General features: G+C 39.3%; 1 protein-coding gene across 14 annotated transcripts in view; it reads right to left on the bottom strand.

Moving 5' to 3' along the window:
* ENTHD1 (ENTH domain containing 1) overlaps nucleotides 1-17,878 on the bottom strand; it is a 103,537-nt gene that overhangs the window by 36,005 nt on the left and 49,654 nt on the right. For 13 of the 14 annotated variants that reach the window (XM_019835616.3, XM_006934062.5, XM_006934061.5 and 10 more), the window contains one exon: nucleotides 10,230-10,353. The exons of the other annotated variant lie outside the window; for it this stretch is intronic. In XM_019835616.3, coding sequence (XP_019691175.3) covers nucleotides 10,230-10,353 — 124 coding nt within the window. The remainder of the gene's footprint in view (nucleotides 1-10,229; nucleotides 10,354-17,878) is intronic. 14 annotated transcript variants of the gene reach the window in all.

Below are 17,878 nucleotides of genomic sequence, written 5' to 3' on the forward strand. Positions count from 1 at the left end.
AGCTTCCCTGTACCGGAACTCTCCGCTCTAAAGGAAGCTGCACTTTGCCTTCATAGGCGGACGCACATATCCGGGTGCAGGGTTGCCTCCCCTGCCTGCAGCCCCTGGCAGCACCGTGAGTGAACACTGTCATCTCACAAACAACTCTACACAAACCGGAGTCTTAAAAAAGAGCAAATGCTTTTCAACTCTTTGTAGGAGTCTAGCAAAATTTCGGTATCAAAACATGACAAAGAGAATATTAGAAAAGATAATCCCGGGTGACTTCACTCCTAGATGTAGAGGTAAAACTCAAACTAAACGTCAGCAAATCAAAGCCCGTGTCTTATCTATGAGATAATAAGTCACGGCCAAATTGAGTTTATTCCAGGAATTCAAGGTTGTCTTAAGATTTGGAAATTAACTAATTTACAAAATTCACAGCTCAAAGGAGAAAAATCTATAACCATTAATATAGACGCTGAAAATGGAGAAAATTCAATATATACTCGTGATAAAACTGTTAACAAATGAGGAATGGAGATCTGCCAAAATACATATAGCCAACCCATCTTAATGGCAAAATGTTGAAAGAATTCTCTGAAGAGAGAGACCAAGTATAGGAAGCCCATGATCACACTTTCATTCAACAGAGTGGTTCTACCGAGCACGGTGAAGTAAGAAAACAATACTTTGGCATATGGCTTATAAGTAAAGAAAACAATTTTGCCATCATCCACAGAGGGTACAATTTTCAACATAAAAAACCCAGAAGAATCCAGACATAAATCAGGAAAATTGGTAAGAGTTAATTAAGCAAGGTTACTGGTTATAAAGTCAACATACAAAAATTAACTCCACTCATTTTCACCATCAACCATTAGAAAATGCAATTTATAGGGGCACCTGGGTGGCTCAGCCGGTTATGCGTCAAACTTTGGCTCAGGTCATGATCTCACAGTTCATGAGTTCAAGCCCCTCATCAGGCTCTGTGCTGACAGCTCAGATCCTGGAGCCTGCTTCAGATTCCGTGTCTCCCTCTCTCTCTGCCCCTTCCCTGCTCACACTCTGTTTCTCTCCTTCTCAAAAATAAACAAACATAAAAAAATTAAAAAAAGAAAGGAAATGCAATTTATAAAATATCTCTTACAGTAGCAACAAAAATACATAAAGTACCTAGGACTAAATCTAACAAAAGATTTGGGGACTTATATGGGGAAAAAGCATAAAATATATTAAAGAAGACTTAAATGAATAGAATGATGTGATGTTGTAGAGGTGTTACCTCTCCAAATTGATTTAAAGATTGGAGACAGTCAGAGACCTTGGGAACAAGCCCCCCGTGCACCTGAGACACTCTTGGCTGGCTGTTATCGCTGTTCTTAAGGAGCAAAGCATCAGCCGAGGAGCAAGTCTAGACGGGTCCAAACTAGTCCAAGGACAAAGGTCACCAAACTTGATCTTTCACCCATTTCCCCCTTAGTGTGAGGCTAAAACTCACGCCCAGAGGTGGACACTTAGCTGTCAGAGGAATCATACAATGTGTGAAGCAGCTAACTGTGCCTGCGTGCCCAATTCCCTGTATTGTCCCACCCCTACATGCTTAGATGTCACTCCTCGTCTGCCTCAGGTCCTTTAAAACTTTCCCTAGCTATTGTTGAGGTCTGGCTCCTTTGTCATGACTGTGTCTCCCTTCAGCTGAAGCTGTTGCCCCAATTAAGCCTGTCTGTCCTTTGTACTTTGGGTCCAGCCTCATTTCTGCCGTTGCTGGGTCCCAGGACCTGAGTCTGGTAACAGATTGGCAGGGCCAATTGAAACTAATTTTTTTGTTTCCAAGAATTTGACAAGCTTTTATGTGCGAAAGCGAAGGATTAAAAAGAGACAAAATATTCCTGACGAGGGAGAAGTGCTCAAAAATTATCACAAAGATAGGGTAATTGAAACTATTTGTGGGTGCAAGAATAGTCACATAACTTCTGGAACAGAATAGAGTCCAGAAACGAATCCATACGAATGGGCAAACTTGCTAAGGATATAAACAGCATGGCAGCTCAGTGGAGAAAAAGCAGAATTTTCAATAAATGATGTGGGGACAGCTGGTTATCCATTTAGCAGTAAGACTGGACTCACGCTTCAACCACACACAAAAACCAACTCCAGCTGCGTTAAAATTTTAATTGTGGAAGGCAAAACTACGAAATTTTTAGCCCAAGCAGAAGGAGGCTATACAGTCTTGAGATAAGAAAGAGTTTTTTAAAATAACAAGATACAAAAAGTGCATCCATGAAGACTAAAATTCTACCTCATTAAAATTGAGAACTTCTATTACTCAAAAGACTCTTCACCAAGTGAAAAGACAAGTCACACACTGGGAAGACATTTACAAAATGAAATGTTTAGCCTCCAGAATAGATCAAGAATTCCTACAAATCAATCAACAAAAGGACAAACAACCAAATAGAAAAATGGCGAAAAAGACATGAACAGACATTTCACAGATGAGGAAACATGAATGAACCGTACGCGTATGAAAATGTGTTCAATTTCACTATCCAAAAACGGTTTTAGAACAAATGAGATACCAATTGCCACCCAATAGATTGGCAATTTTTCTTTTTCCAAGAATGGCGACCTGAAGGGGTTGGTGAGGACATGGGACAACTAAAACTCTGGAAAACAGCTGGGCATTATCTAGTACACTTGAAGATGCTCATATTGAACCTTCAGCAATTTCACTTCCAAACATATGCCCTAGAGCAACTCTTGTCCACGAGAACCAGGAGGCTTATAAAAGTATGTTCACAGCTGTTCATGTTATAAAAAAAACCTGGCACCGTACTGACCATAGTAGAGCAGAATGAATACATTCTAATGCGCACACCCAGTAAAATACTGAACAGTATTCGTGAAAACAAATGACAATCCTACACACACGTAGATGAATCTCAAGAACATATTATTGAGTGATAAAAGGAAGTCACAAAAAATAAATTCAAAATGACTCCATTTAATAGGTAAAGTTTAAAATCACGTAAAACTAAGTAACATATTGGGGTGCCTGGCTGGCTCAGTAGCTAGAGCACACGACTCCTGATCTCAGAGTTGCGAGTTCGAGCCCCATGCTGGTATAGAGTACTTAAAAATAAAAACTTGTGGGGGGTGGGGGGCGCCTGGGTGGCTTAGTCGGTCAGGCATCCGACTTTGGTTCGGGTTGTGATCTCGCAGTTTGTGGGTTAGAGCCCCGCGTCGGGCTCTGTGCTGACAGCTCAGAGCCTGGAGCTTGCTTCTGATTCTGTGTGTCATTCTCTCTCTGCCCCTCCCCCACTTGTACTCTGTCTCTCTGTGTCTCTCAAAAATAAATAAATGTAAAAAAAAATTTAAAAAAAAAACTGGGGGCGCCCAGGTGGCTCAGTGGGTTAAGTGTCCAACCTCGGCTCAGGTCACGATCTTATGGTTCGTGAGTCTGAGCCCCACATCAGGCTCTGTGCTGAGAGCTCGGAGCCTGGAGCCTGCTTTAGATTCTGTGTCTCTCTCTCTCTCTTTCTTTGCCCTTCATCCACTTGTGCTCTGTCTCTCTCTCAAAATATACATACATACATACATAAATAAATAAATAAATAAATAAATAAATAAATAAATAAAATAACTTAAAACACACACACACACACAACTAAGTAACTTACCGTTTATAGCATAAACGTATGTAGTAACTATAAAGAAAGCAGAGAATGATGAACACAAAATTCAAATGAGTGGCCACTCAGAGAGTGAAAGAAAGGGGTGGGATCAGTGAAGCTAAGACAGAGAGTTAGTGAGGGGTAAGTATGCCTACACGCTGCAGGCCAGTATGAACAGCAGATCACGGTGTGCCCAAGAAGGGGGAAGGCAAGGGAGAAGAGGATGTTGTACGGAATGACTCTCCTTCTTTATTTTTGCCTTTGGGCTGAAGCCACTGAAATTATAACAGGAAAATTAGAACCATTTGTTGACAGGATAAGTTATGAACTGGACACAATTTATCAGCAGAAATTCAGACTAATGTATTTTAGAGTTTGCATAACATTGTGAAACAAAGAATAACATAAATAATAATAAATAGTGACAAAATAAATTATAAGCCTACTTTATTTGAAAGGAGAGAAAGAGGTCATTTCATCATCATTTATAATAACAAAAATAGGGGAATGACCTAAGTTACCCTTAATATAATACTGGTTAAGTAAAATAGAATACATTCATACTATCGCATATTATTACAGTAATTGCAAAACATTAAACACAGCACGACTGGAAGAATGGATCAACAGAACAGAACAGAGTTGATAAACAGATACTATTTAGTACAGGTTAAAGAGTCATTTCAAAACAGTGAAGAGAAATAAACTAGTCAATAAATGTTGATACAACTGGCCGCCCACTGACCATATCTAGAACCCATCACAAATCCTTTAAATCCATATAGATTAAAGCATAACTAAAGCAGGGGCACCTGAATGGCTCAGTCGGTTGAGCAACCGACTCTTGACTCTCAGGGTCATGGGATCGAGCCCCAAGTTGGGCCCTGAACTGACCATGGAGCCTGCTTAAGATTCTCTCTCTCCCTCTGCCCCTCCCCCCGGTTGTGGGCTCTCGTTCTCTCAAATTGAAAAAATAAAAGCACTAAAACAAAATTTAAAAATGGGTGAATATATACTATGAATGTGGTGTAGGGAAAGCCCTCTTAAAACACAAAAAAATATGTGGTATTTGTCTTTCTCCATTTATTTATTTATTTCGCTTCGCGTTATACCCTGTAGGTTCACCCACGTTGTTGTAAATGGCAAGATCTCATTCTTTTTTATGGTTGAGTAATGTTCTTGTGTGTGTGTGTGTGTGTGTGTGTGTGTGTGTGTGTATCTTATATATTCTTTATCCATTCATCGATGGATCCTTGGGTTGCTTCCATGTCTTGAACATTGTAAATAACACTGCAGTAAACATAGGGGTGTACGTGTCTTTTTGAATTAGTGTTTTTGTCTTCTTTGGGTCAATACCCAGTCGTGGAATTACTAGATTATAATGGTATTTATATTTTTAATTTTTTGAAGAACCTCCATATTGCTTTCCACAGTGGCTACGCTAATTTACATCGCCACCAACAGTGCAATTCTGACAGGTGTAAGGCAATATTTCATTGGGGTTCTGATTTGCATTTCCCTGATGATTACTGATGTTGGGCATCTTTTCATGTGTCTGTTGGCCATCTGTAGGTCTTCTTCAGAAAGTTACACAAAAAAGACAAATGCCGTATGATTTAGCTTATGTGTGGCATCTAAGAAATGAAACAAAGGAACAAACGGAGAGAGAAAGAAACAAAAAACAGACTCTTAAATACAGAGACCAGATTGGTGGTTGCCAGAGGAGAGGTGGGGGGATGGAATAGATAAAGGTACAAACTTCTAGTTATAAAATAAATAAGGCACAGAGATGAAAAGCACAGCACAGGAAATATAGTCAATAAGGTTGTAATAAAGTTGTCTGATGGTCACTATACTTATCATGGTGAGCACTACTGAGTATTGTACAGAACTGTCTGATCATTACTTTGTACACCTGAAATTTATATAACACTGTATGTTAATTATACTTTAGTAAAAAATAAATTTACAAAAACAAAAAACAAAAGCTCTGAAGGTAAATAATAATACACTTGACTACATAAAACATCAGACTTCTACAAAAACACCAACAAAACACAAATCTTCTGTAAAGAAATCTGAAAGACACTTCATAGCCTAGAAGATGATATTTGCAACATAAGTCACAGAAAGGATTAGTAACAGTGTGAAAATTAGTAACGGAAACCCTCACTAAAATGGAGTCCGGAGGTTTCCCCAGGAGAAGCTCTCACGCCCTACCACTCTAGTCAATTGCACACACGACAGAAGAGCAGGACTTGACCTTGAAGGCACATACTACTGGGAAGAGGAAGAGAGGCTTTCCATATCTCCCTCCCCTCCCAACAACAGCTCAGTCAATGAGAAGCCATTACACTTGGAACTCTCAGTTTACTCCAATGGCCTTTAAGCTTCTAACAGCCTTCCCGACTACTCCTTTTCTCCTTAAGAAAGTGTACCTCTCCTTCATTCCTTGGGCTTGCCTGTATTTTGCCTCAGCTCGTTTGTCCTGAATTGAAATTCTCTTTTATTCCCGAATAACCCTATCTTTTGCTGGTAAGATAAAGGGCAGTTTTGATTCTTAAGGTCAGCGACCTATATAAAAATGCTACAAAATCATTGAATTTAAATGATCAACAACACACAAGCCAAAAGAAAAAGACTAAGGATATAAGCATGCAATGCACAGAAGAAGAAATAAAAATATCAAGTTAACACATGGAAATATGCAAATTATACCTACTATGCAATGCAACCTTTTCCAAGCGATAAAAATATAAGACTTGAAAAAAATCAAGTGCTGGTGAGGGTGTGTGTGAATAAGTAATTCTATATACCGCAAGCCAGTGTGAATCGGTATTGATATTTTGAGGGGCTATTTGGCAGCATTAACTAAAATGAAAATGGGCATATATTATGACCCAGGGATTCCATTTCTAGGAATCTATCTACCCTAAACACTCACATATATGCATACAGCTATTCACTGAAGCATCATTTGTAATAGTGTAATATCGAATAGTGAAATGATAGTGAAATATTGTGAAAATAGTGAAATAATAGTGTAATATTGAAATAGTGTAATAGTGAAAAATATAAAATACCAAACTGTCTACCGGCAGGGAAATAAACTGTAACACCCAGGCAATATAGGAGTTAAAAAGAAAGGCCATCTATAGGATGGCCAAGTGATGTTGCTTTAAGACGTTTCAGAAAAATACAGAATATTCTGAAACAAAATAAAGTCCGTTGTACATACTTTTCAAGGTACATGTATGTGTGCAAATGCACAGAGAAAGGCCTAGAGAGTAACCAACAAATTGATCATAACAGGTAACTCTGGGGAGGGAACTGTGTTGGGGTAAGGGACAGTCAAGGAGGATTTGGACTCTAGCAATATTGTTTGAATTTTTTAAAATAAGAGTATATTCACTTGTTACTTACATAATTAAAAATAAATCAAACTTATAAAATGATCCACAACTATAAATTCAAGTCTAAGGTTGTACGCAAAGTCCCACAGGAACACAGTGAAAAGAAAAATTCGTGTGTAGAAAAGATTTTATAGCAGTAGTGACCTTTGAGCTGGGCCTGGCTGTCTCAATAGGACTTTGTCAAGCATCCATAATTTGGTGGAGGACCGTGGCAGACTGTATTTTCCAAAGATGACTGTACTAACACACACACCCTCCCATATGCTTTTCTTTCAATATGACATTGACACTTGTCCATGGACGGGTGGGAGTCTATGTTCCCTCTCCCTTGAACTTGGGCAAGATTTTGTGATTGCTTTGATGAACTGAATGGGAAGGAAGTCTCACAGCATGACTTTTGAGAGTATCCAGCTACTGCCCGGTCCTTTCTTTTACAGGACGCTCACCCTGGGAACCCAGCCACCATGCTGTGAGAAAGCCCAAACTAGCCCATGTGGAGAGACTGCATGAAGAGTCTCACGTGGAGAGAAACTGAGGCCCCCAGCCGACAGTGGGCACCAGCCACCAGACACACGAGTGAACGAGCCTTCAGATGATTCCCATCCCCAGCTTTTGTGTTCTCGGGCCGAGGCCCAAACACACGTCATGAGACAGAGCTAAGTCATCCCCACTGTGCCCTGTCCTAATTCCTGACCCAGAGAATTCCATGAGCAGAATAAATGTTTATTTTATGCCACAAAGTTTTAGAGCAATGTGTTACCCAGCCGAAGTAACTGGAACAAAGACTTTCTAAGGAGAAGAAACTATACAGGTAATAGAATGTCACAGAGCATTGTGAGTATTGGCAGTATTGCGTGATGAGGTTACAGGGGTTGGCTGGGAGCAGGCCATGAAAATCTCATATGATGGCATAAAAAAATTAAACATGCGATCTGTAGTGGAAAACTACTGAAAGTTTTTAAGCTGAGAAGTGAAACATTTAGATCTGCATTTTAGCAAGATATCTCTGAGACTGGTGTGAAGGAAAGACGGGAGAAGAGAAAGACTCAAAAATAGGAGAAGCTTCTCCAATTAAGACGAGTTCTAACCAAGTAACACGGGGGACTCATCCCTCACTCGACATGTTTTGTGACTTTTTTCCTCTTAAAGGCTTCCTCTGAGCCTCATTTATATTCAATTTCACTTGTACTAAAATGTTGGCAGGGAAAACTTATTTCCACACAAAAACCTGCACATGGATATTTACAGCAGCTTTATTTATTATGATTGCCCAAACTTAGACACAACTAAGATGTTCTTCAGCAGGTGAATGGATACATGCTCTATCATATCCTATTCAGCACTAAGAAGAAATGGGCTATCAAGCCATGAAAAGACACAGAGGAGCTTAAAATACATGTTACTGAATAAAAGAAGTCAGTCTGAAAACGCTATCCTGTATGATTCCAACTATATGACTTTCTGGAAAAGGCAAAATTGTGGAGACAAAGTATCGGGTGTTAGGAGGAAGGGAGAAATGTTCTGTATGATACTAAAATGGTGGATACGTTTCTCAAAACCCATAGAATATACAACACCAAGAGAGAACCCTAATGCAAACTATCGTCTTTGATAATCAAGCATTAATGTATGGTCACTGATTGCAACAAATGTGAGGTGTTGGTAGTGGGGGAAGCTGTGCTTGTTCGGGGGCAAGGGTGTATGGGGAAATCTCTGTACCTTCCATTCAATTTTACTGGGAGCCTAAACCGCTCTAAAAATGAAGTTTAATAAAAAAATGTTGGGCGCGGCAGGGGGGGGATACATGGGAATATTAGATCACAAAAATGTTTTCCTTACTATTCTTTCGAGCTTCTGGATCTGGATCCGTTTACATAAAGCGTATTCTAAGAAGACAGAGCAAGCTGTCTAAAAAATGGTAACCACTTATAACTAATTATCCATGTGAGTCATATCATCCTTGTACTTACAAATATCACCATAACCCACAACTTCGTGTTCTGTGTTTGTTGAAACATCCTCATCATCGTTCTCAGGACCAGTTTTATAAGAAAATTATATAAATGTAAATGTATAAAAGAAATCTACACTAATAACCTACAGGGTTTTTTTTTAAATACATTTTGGATATTGGGGATATATATAAGGAGAAAACCGAGGTGCGTGGCCCAAAGATGAGGGAGAAGACGAAACTCGGAACATAAGGAGCCACCTCTGCAATGAGGGAGAAGATGCCTGGATGGATATAAAAGCAAAGACAAATGAGGGGATGAAACATACTAATGAGAACGTTTCATTCTCAACTTGGCAGAAGGTCTTGAGTCCTATTTTTTGAGAAGAGCAAGAGGAAGAATGTATCAAAAATTGAGTTTCTGAAAAATAGAGACAGTATGGAGTGGTGCCATGGTGAATCAATCAGGTCTTTCACAGCAGCAGAACCCGGTTGGAATTTGATAGCGTAATTTCTTGGAGGCCAGTCTGTATCATTTTATACCGTACCCCCTCTAATGTTAATTATTCAAGAGGTGATTAGCCAGTTTGGGGGATCCCATGCATTCTGGTCTAAAGCTTGGTTATCAAAGAGATGTTGAGGGGCGCCTGGGTGGCGCAGTCGGTTAAGCGTCCGACTTCAGCCAGGTCACGATCTCGCGGTCCGTGAGTTCGAGCCCCGCGTCAGGCTCTGGGCTGATGGCTCAGAACCTGGAACCTGTTTCCGATTCTGTGTCTCCCTCTCTCTCTGCCCCTCCCCCGTTCATGCTCTGTCTCTCTCTGTCCCAAAAAATAAATAAACGTTGAAAAAAAAATTAAAAAAAAAAAAAAGAGATGTTCATACAAATGAAAAAAGGAACTCAAATTAATTTTTCTGCTTTTTTAAAGCATTCGTAAGAGGTCTGATTGTGGTTACTAATTTTTGAAATGGTGAGAAAGAAAAGAAAGCAAAATAGAGAAAAAAAACCCCACTGAAACAAATGGCAAAATAAGATTATAGGATTATGTGTGGGCTGAATTCATCCATGCTGGTCCCATCCCCCATTATCAAAGTTAAATTAAAGCCATTATTGCTATATTTCACCAAATAAAATCTGACAAAAAGCAACTCCTTTCCCAGTGTTTCGTATTGATGCTTCTGAGTAAACTTTCTAATTTTTACCCAGTTTACCTGCATCGCAGAGGTGACAAACGTCTGCTTGCTCTTCTGATAACCATTTAGTTGATGAGGTAATGGAAGGAGGAAGTGTGGGCAAAACTGGCTTTGGATCATCCTCATAAAATAACATCAGGTCCTTAGAGAAAATAAGAGAGCACATGAAGTTTGAAAAACATAATTAATCCCCCTGCTTCAATTTGGTAAAACAGATGCACGATTCATGCAGATACGCTGTGTCTATATGTGCCAACATAAACCCATTTTAATGGAAAGAACTTAAATATAAGTTATGTATACACTTGGTGTCCACTGAGCGTAGGGTGGTTTTCTACCCTTGGAGATCCTCACTCCTTGATGAAGACATCTAGTGCAGAGTAGCAACGCTTCTGTTTGAGGCACGAACTTTCCCCACCACTCCCTGAGCATCCTTAGGGCGTACTATCTCAGAGGCTGATGGTTCTGTTTTACTGGCAATAATAAGGCTACCTGTGTCTATCTTTTTTTCAATGTTTGTTTATTTTTGAGAGAGGGTACACGAGCATGCGTGCAAACAGGGGAGGGGCAGGAAGAGGGCGAGGGAGGATCCCAAGCAGGCTCCGCACTGTCAGCACAGAGCCTGATGTGGGGCTCGATCCCACAAACAGTGAGATCATGACCTGAGCCGAAATCAAGAGTTGAATGCTTAACCAACCGAGCCACCCAGGTGCTCCTATTTGTACTAAATTTTAGAACTTTAACTTTTTATCATGGAGTAAAACACAGATGATAATCAATCCAACCATGCAGTTAAACAAATCAATGCATGGCCAATCTGGTTTCATTTACATCCTACCAGTCCTCATCGGCTTTATTGTGAAGCCAATCCTAGACATCATTGATTTCAGTGCCTCTCTCTAAATGACATGAACTCTTTAACACAATTATTATTTTATACCTATAAACTTCCCAACTCCTTAATGTCATCAGTTATAAACTCCTCATCTTTTCAATTTCTCATGAGTGCTATTAAGCAGTTTTTTTTCTATAGCTTGTCCAAGAGAGGATTCAAATAAAGCCCATATGGTGGGATCAGCTGACGTGTCTTTTTCCTCCTATGAACGAAGATCTGTTTTATGGTACTTTAAGGTATAAGCAACATAGAGTAAAATGCATAAACCTTAAGGGCACAGTTCGATAGGTTTTAACATTATGCCATATACCTATGTAGCCACATTTCTGTCACTCCAGAAAGTTCCCCCAAGCTCCTTTCCAGTTGGTCCCACCCTCCCACTACCAGTAAACAGTGTCTATCTTCCATCAGTAGCAATGAGTTCGTCTGTTCTTAAGCTTCATATGAATGTCATCATATGCTACGTGCTCTCTTGTATCTGAATCCCACTGCTTAACGTAATGTGTGAAAAAAATGCATCCATATTTTGTGTGTATCCATTCCTTTTTTTTTTGTAAGAAGTATTCCATTGTAGGAATATGCCACAATTTGTTTATCCATTCTCCTCCATATGAACATCTGGATTGTTTCCAAATTTCGGCTATAATGAATAAAGATACTGTGAACATTCACACACAAATCTTTTTTGGACAGGTGTACTCATTACTCCTGGATATTTACACAGGAGTAGAATGGACAGGTCATAGGACAAGTTAATTTAAACAGTATTTAACTTCATTAAATATACAAATTCATAGAATTCATATATTTAAATATGAATTTAACTTCATTAAATATATAGTATGTAACTTCATTGAAACTGCCAAACCATTTTCCAAGGGATTTGCCCCTTTTTATAATTCAACTTTTATTTTAAAATCATTGTAGATTCACATGTATTAAGATATAATACAGAGTGACCCTATGTATCCTTTACCCTGTTTTCTCTAAAAATAACATCTTAAAAACTGCAGTACATATTATCCAAGATATTGACACTGTTACGGTCAAAATACAGACCATTTCCATCATCATAAGGACCCTTCCTGGTACCTTTTTATTACCATAGCCTGCCCCCCACAACTACTAATCTTTTCTCCATTTCTATAATTTTGACATTTGAAGAAATGTTATATACATAGAGCCATACAGGATGTAACCTTTTGGAATTGTTTGTTTGTTTTTTAACCTGGCATAATTCCCAGAAATTCATCCATGTTGTTTCATGCATTAATAACTCGTTCCTTTTTATTGCTGTGTAGTATCCATGGGATAGATGTATCACAGTTTGTTTCACCTGTCAAAGGACCGTCTGGATTGTTTCCAGATCTGGGCTATTATACATAAAGCCGCTGTGAACACTGTGTGTAGCTTCGTGTATGAAAGTAAGTTTCCATGTTGCTGGGATAGATGTCTAAGAATGCAATTGCTCAGTCCTATGGTAGTTGCATGTTTAGTTTTTATAAGACACTGCAAACGGTTTCCCAGAGTAGGTTTACAATTTTACATTCCCACTAGTAATATTTGAGTGATCCAAAACTCTTGATTTTGGCTCGGGTCATGATCTCACGGCTTGTGAGTTCGAGCCCCACATTAGGCTCTGCTCTGACAGCTCAGAACCTCCTTAGGATGCTCTGTCTCCCTATCTCTCTGCTCCTCCCCTGCGCTCACTCACTCTTTCAGAAACAGATAAACATTAAAAACAAAAAAGATAAAAAGTGCAATTGATTTATGTATGCTGATCTTGTATCCTCCATGCCTACTGAATTCACTTGCTGGTTCTCTAAAGTTTTGTCGCCTCTCTGGGATTTTCTATGCAGACAATCTGTAAATGAGGACAATTTTATTTTTTCTTCTACATATCTTTTCTTTTCTTATTGCAGTGGCTGGAACTTCTAGTACTATGTGGAATAAGTCCTGGCCTTGTTCCCGATCTTGAAAAGAAAGCATTCACTGTTAAGTACGATGCTATTGCAGGTTTTGTGTGGATGATCTTTATCAATTTAAGGAAAGTCCCTATTTCTAGTTGCGGAGTTTCTACCATAAATGGGTATTGCGTGCTGTTGAATGTTTTCTCCATCAACTGACAAAAATCCTACGATTTCTCTTCTTTAATTTGTTGACATGATAAATTACATTCATTGACTTTCAAATGTTGAGCCACAACTTAGATTAAATCCCACTTGGTTCTGGTGTATAATTTTTTTAAATATATTGCTGGATTCAATTGGATAATTGTTTTTTGAGGATTCTGCCTCTCATTTCATGAGAGATAATGGCTTTTTTTTTTTTTTTGTAAGACAAGAAATGGTCTTTTTCTGGGGTTGGTAGCAGAGCATCAATACTTGCCTCATAAAATGAACTGGGAAGTACTCCCTCCTACTTTTGAAAGACATTTGTGTAAAAATAGTGTCTATTCGAGAATTCTCCAGTAAAACCATCTGGAAGTGGAGATTTCTTTTTCAGGAGACTTATATTACAAATTCACTTAAAAACAAAATGGTTACAGGGGCGCGCCTGGGTGGCTCAGCTGATAAGCATGTGACTTCGGCTCAGGTCATGATCGCACGGCTCGTGAGTTCGAGCCCCATGTCTGTGCTGACGGCTCAGAGCCTTCAGATTCTGTGTCTCCCTCTCTCTGCCCCCCCCCAAATGTAAATAAACATTAAAAATTGTTCTTAACGGTTACAGAACTATTCAGGTTCTATTCCACCTTCTTTGAATTTTCGTAGTGTCCGCTTTCTGAGAAATTGTTCTATTTCTTCTAAATCGTCAAATTTATGAGAATAAAGTTGTTGGCAGCAATTCTTTATTGTCCTTTGATGGCTACAGGAACTGTAGTGACATCCCACTTCATCCTGATCCGGTGATCTGTGTCTTTCCTCTTTGGCAGTCTTGCTAGAGGCTTATCCATTTTTCTATCTTTCAAAGAACTGGCTTTTGCGTCAGTCATTTTCTCTGTTAACTGTTTTCCTGCTTAATTCCATTAATTTCTGATCTTTATTATTTTCTTTCTTCTGTTTCATGTAGGTTTATTTTGTTTTTCTTAGTTTTTTTTTCAAGAAACCTAATTATTGATTTTATACCTTTCCTCTTTTCTAGTCTAAGCATTTAGTGCTATAAATTTCCCTCCGACCACTACTTTACCTATGCCTCCTATATTTTGATAAGTTGTGCTTCCTTCTTACCCAGTTATATGCATTTTTAAATTTCCTGAGACTTCCCCTTTGGCCATGAATAATTTAGTTTATTTTCCCAAAACATTTCACGTAAAATTCCTCATGAGTTTATAGTGATATATTTTCAATCCAATTCGGGTCTATTAGGTCAGGACAATCTCTTCTTTCTATCTTACACGCATATCTCCTGTCCCCCACACCGAGAATCCCAGTTCTCAAGGACACCAAAGATGATTCAAATAGGGGATCACGTGACTACTCATTTGATTCATCCCACATTATGCTCACAATAATCTCAGATCAAAAATACCAACATCTTAGAATAAAAACACCGACCGAATGCAAGGAACATTTGTTTAATTGTATTTTACATTTTAAAGGATTACTTTCTTTACTTCGACTTTGTTTCGTAATTATGCAAAAATATTTCCAGGATTCCAATGACAGATCTAAAATCACGGTACAATCAAAGAAATTTAGCTTCTATTTCTCCTCCCTACCTTATTCCCTTCTTTCCCTTTATGCGTAGCCTTTCCTTCTTTCTTTTTTTAAATGTTACAGCTGATCTTTGCATGTTGCGTCTTTAATATAAACAAGTAGAAAATCCAGGAATGGGCGTAAGCATAAATGGGAATTTATTGTGTGATAGAAGGCACTATTCAAGTCAATGGGGAAAAGGTGGATTGTTCAACAAACAGCATTGAAACAACTGATTATCATTTGTAAAAATACAAAATTAAAGGTGAATCTTTAACACTCTTCATTCATCAAATAATTTTTTGATGGATAGCATTTAACTATATTTTAAAAATTAAAGCATAAAAGAACTAGGGTAGTTTTTTACAAAACTAAACCTACACTTACCACACAACCTAGCAATTGCACTCCTTGGTCTTTACCCAAAAGAGTTGAAAACTTAGGTGCACACAAACACCTACACACAATTGTTCATAGTAGCTTTATTCATAATTGCCAAAAGTCAGAAACAACCAAGATGTCTTTCAGGAGGTGAACGGGTTAATAAACTGTGGTACATCCAGACAATGGCATATTTTTTAAAATTTATCTATTCTTGAGAGAGAGAGAGAGAGAGAGAGAGAGAGTGCACACATGAGTGGGTGGGTGGGGGAGGGAGAGAGAGAGAGAGAGAGAGAGAGAGAGAGAGAGAGAGAGAGAATCCCAAGCAGGCTTCATGCTGTCAGTGTGGAGCCCGACGCAGGGTTTGAACTCACAAACCATGGGATCAGGACCTGAGCTGAAATCAGAAGTCAGATGCTTAACCAGTTGAGTCAACCAGGCACCCCCAGACAATGGCATATTATTCAGCGTTAAAAAAAGAAATGAGCTATCAAACCATAAAGAGACACAGGAAACTTAAATGCATATTACTAAATGAAAGAAACCAGTTTGGAAAGGCTACATACTGTATGATTCCAACCATATGACTTTCTGAAAAAGGCAAAACTAAGGAGACAGTAAAAGGATCAGTGGTTTCCAGGCGTTAGCAGGAAAAGGAATAGATGGAACATAGAGGATTTTTAGTACAATGAAACCATTCTCTATGACACTATAATGGCAGATACATATCACCATACATTTGTCAAAACTCACAGAACACACAGCAAACCTTAATGTAAACTGTGGTCTTTGGATGGTAATGAGTGTTAATTTAGGTTCATTGATTATAACAAATGTACCACCCTGGGGTGGATGCTAATCGTGGGGGAGGTCATACAGGGCAGAGGCAGGTGGGGGTATGCATCGGGTATACGGAAAAATCTCTTACTTTCTACTCACTTCTGCTGTGAATCTAAAACTGATCTAAAAAATAGCTTGTTAAAATAAAAAGCCAGGGTGATATTTAATAAAATCTTAGACTAGGGAAGGTCTTTCTAAGAATGACTTAAAATCTAGAAGCCGTAATGGAAAGGCAAATTTGACTACTTTTTAATGAAAATTAAAGACTGCTTTAAGGCTGTGATATCGGAGTCATAATAAATATATATTTGGTCTTTGTCCCTGGTGCTGGCCCAGAGCCCCTGAACTCCTGTAATTTCCTAAGTGAGAGGAATGCTAGGAGCATCTTTTGTTTTAATATTTGGTCTTTGACCCTGGCTCCTGACACAGAGCTCCTGTATCACTTGGAATTTTCTGGGAGCTCAGAGTGTCTTTTGTTTTGTGAGGTGACTCTTGGTGGGTTCCTGGACAGCTTCGGGATGGGGACTGGTCACCAGAAAGACCAAGCCATGATTAGAAGCCTGGAACTTTCAGTCCCACACCGCATCCCCCTGGAAGGGGAGAGAGACTGGAGATGGAATAAAGGATCAGTCACGCTCATCTGATGAAGCCACCATAAAAATCCCAAATGTTTGCGGTGCAAAGAGCTTTTGGGTTGGTGAATACAGGACATGCTGGGAGGGTGACACAGCCCAACTCCATGGGGACTTAAACTCTTGCACTAGGGAAACTTCTGGGCCTTGCCCTGTGTATTTCTACATCTGGCAATTCATCTGCACCCTTTATCACATCCTTTATTATAAAATAAAGCAGCATCTGCGAGTAAATATTTCCATGGGTTCTTAAGCTGTTCTAGCGAGTGATCAAACCCGAGGAGGGGGTCATGGGAACCCGGATTTACAGCAGGTCAGAAGTACAGGTGACAGCCCGAGATTTGCAGTTGGCATCTGAAATGGGAGGTGGGGGAAAGAAAGCTTTGGGGACTGGGCACTTAAGCCTGTGAAATCTGATGCCATCTTTAGGCAGACAGTGTCAGAATCGAGTTAAGTTGCAGCACACCCAGCTAGTGTTGTAGACAACAGCTGGGTGTGTGGAAAACCCACATCTCTTGTGTCAGAAGTGAAGTGCGACGGCAGGTGTGAAAGGAAAAAAAGAGACAAAGAAAGAGCAGTATGTTTTCCCTTTGCAAAGGCAAAAAAAAAAAAAAAGCCATAAATAAAATTAAAAAATCACACGAGGGGCGCCTGGGTGGCTCAGTCGGTTAAGCGGCCGACTTCGGCTCAGGTCATGACCTCGCGGTCCATGAGATCGAGCTCCGCGTCGGGCTCTGTGCTGACAGCTCAGAGCCTCGAGCCTGTTTCAGATTCTGTGTCTCCGTCTCTCTGATCCTCCCCCGTTCATGCTCTGTCTCTCTCTGTCTCAAAAATAAATAAACGTTTAAAAAAATAATAAAAATAAAAATAATAAAAAAATATTTAAAAAAAAATCACACGAAAACCTGGAAATGAATAAAGAGATAAAGAAGCAGACAATGAGCTAATTATTTAATAGCCAAATAGCTCTTAGAAACTGATAACAAAAAGATGAGAAACCAAACAGAAAAACGAGCAAAGGAGATGAATAGAGTTAATAATAAAAAAGAAACACAGGGACACCTGGGTGGCGCAGTCGGTTGAGTGTCTGACTCTTGGCTTCCGCTCAAGTCATGATCTCACGGTTTGTGAGTTCGAGCTCTGCATCGGGCTCTGTATTGACAGTGAGGAGCCTGCTTGGGATTCTCTCTCTCTCCCTCTCTGCCCCTCCCCCACTCACATGTT

This window comes from Felis catus, chromosome B4, assembly GCF_018350175.1.
Source record: "Felis catus isolate Fca126 chromosome B4, F.catus_Fca126_mat1.0, whole genome shotgun sequence".
NCBI lineage: Eukaryota > Metazoa > Chordata > Mammalia > Carnivora > Felidae > Felis > Felis catus.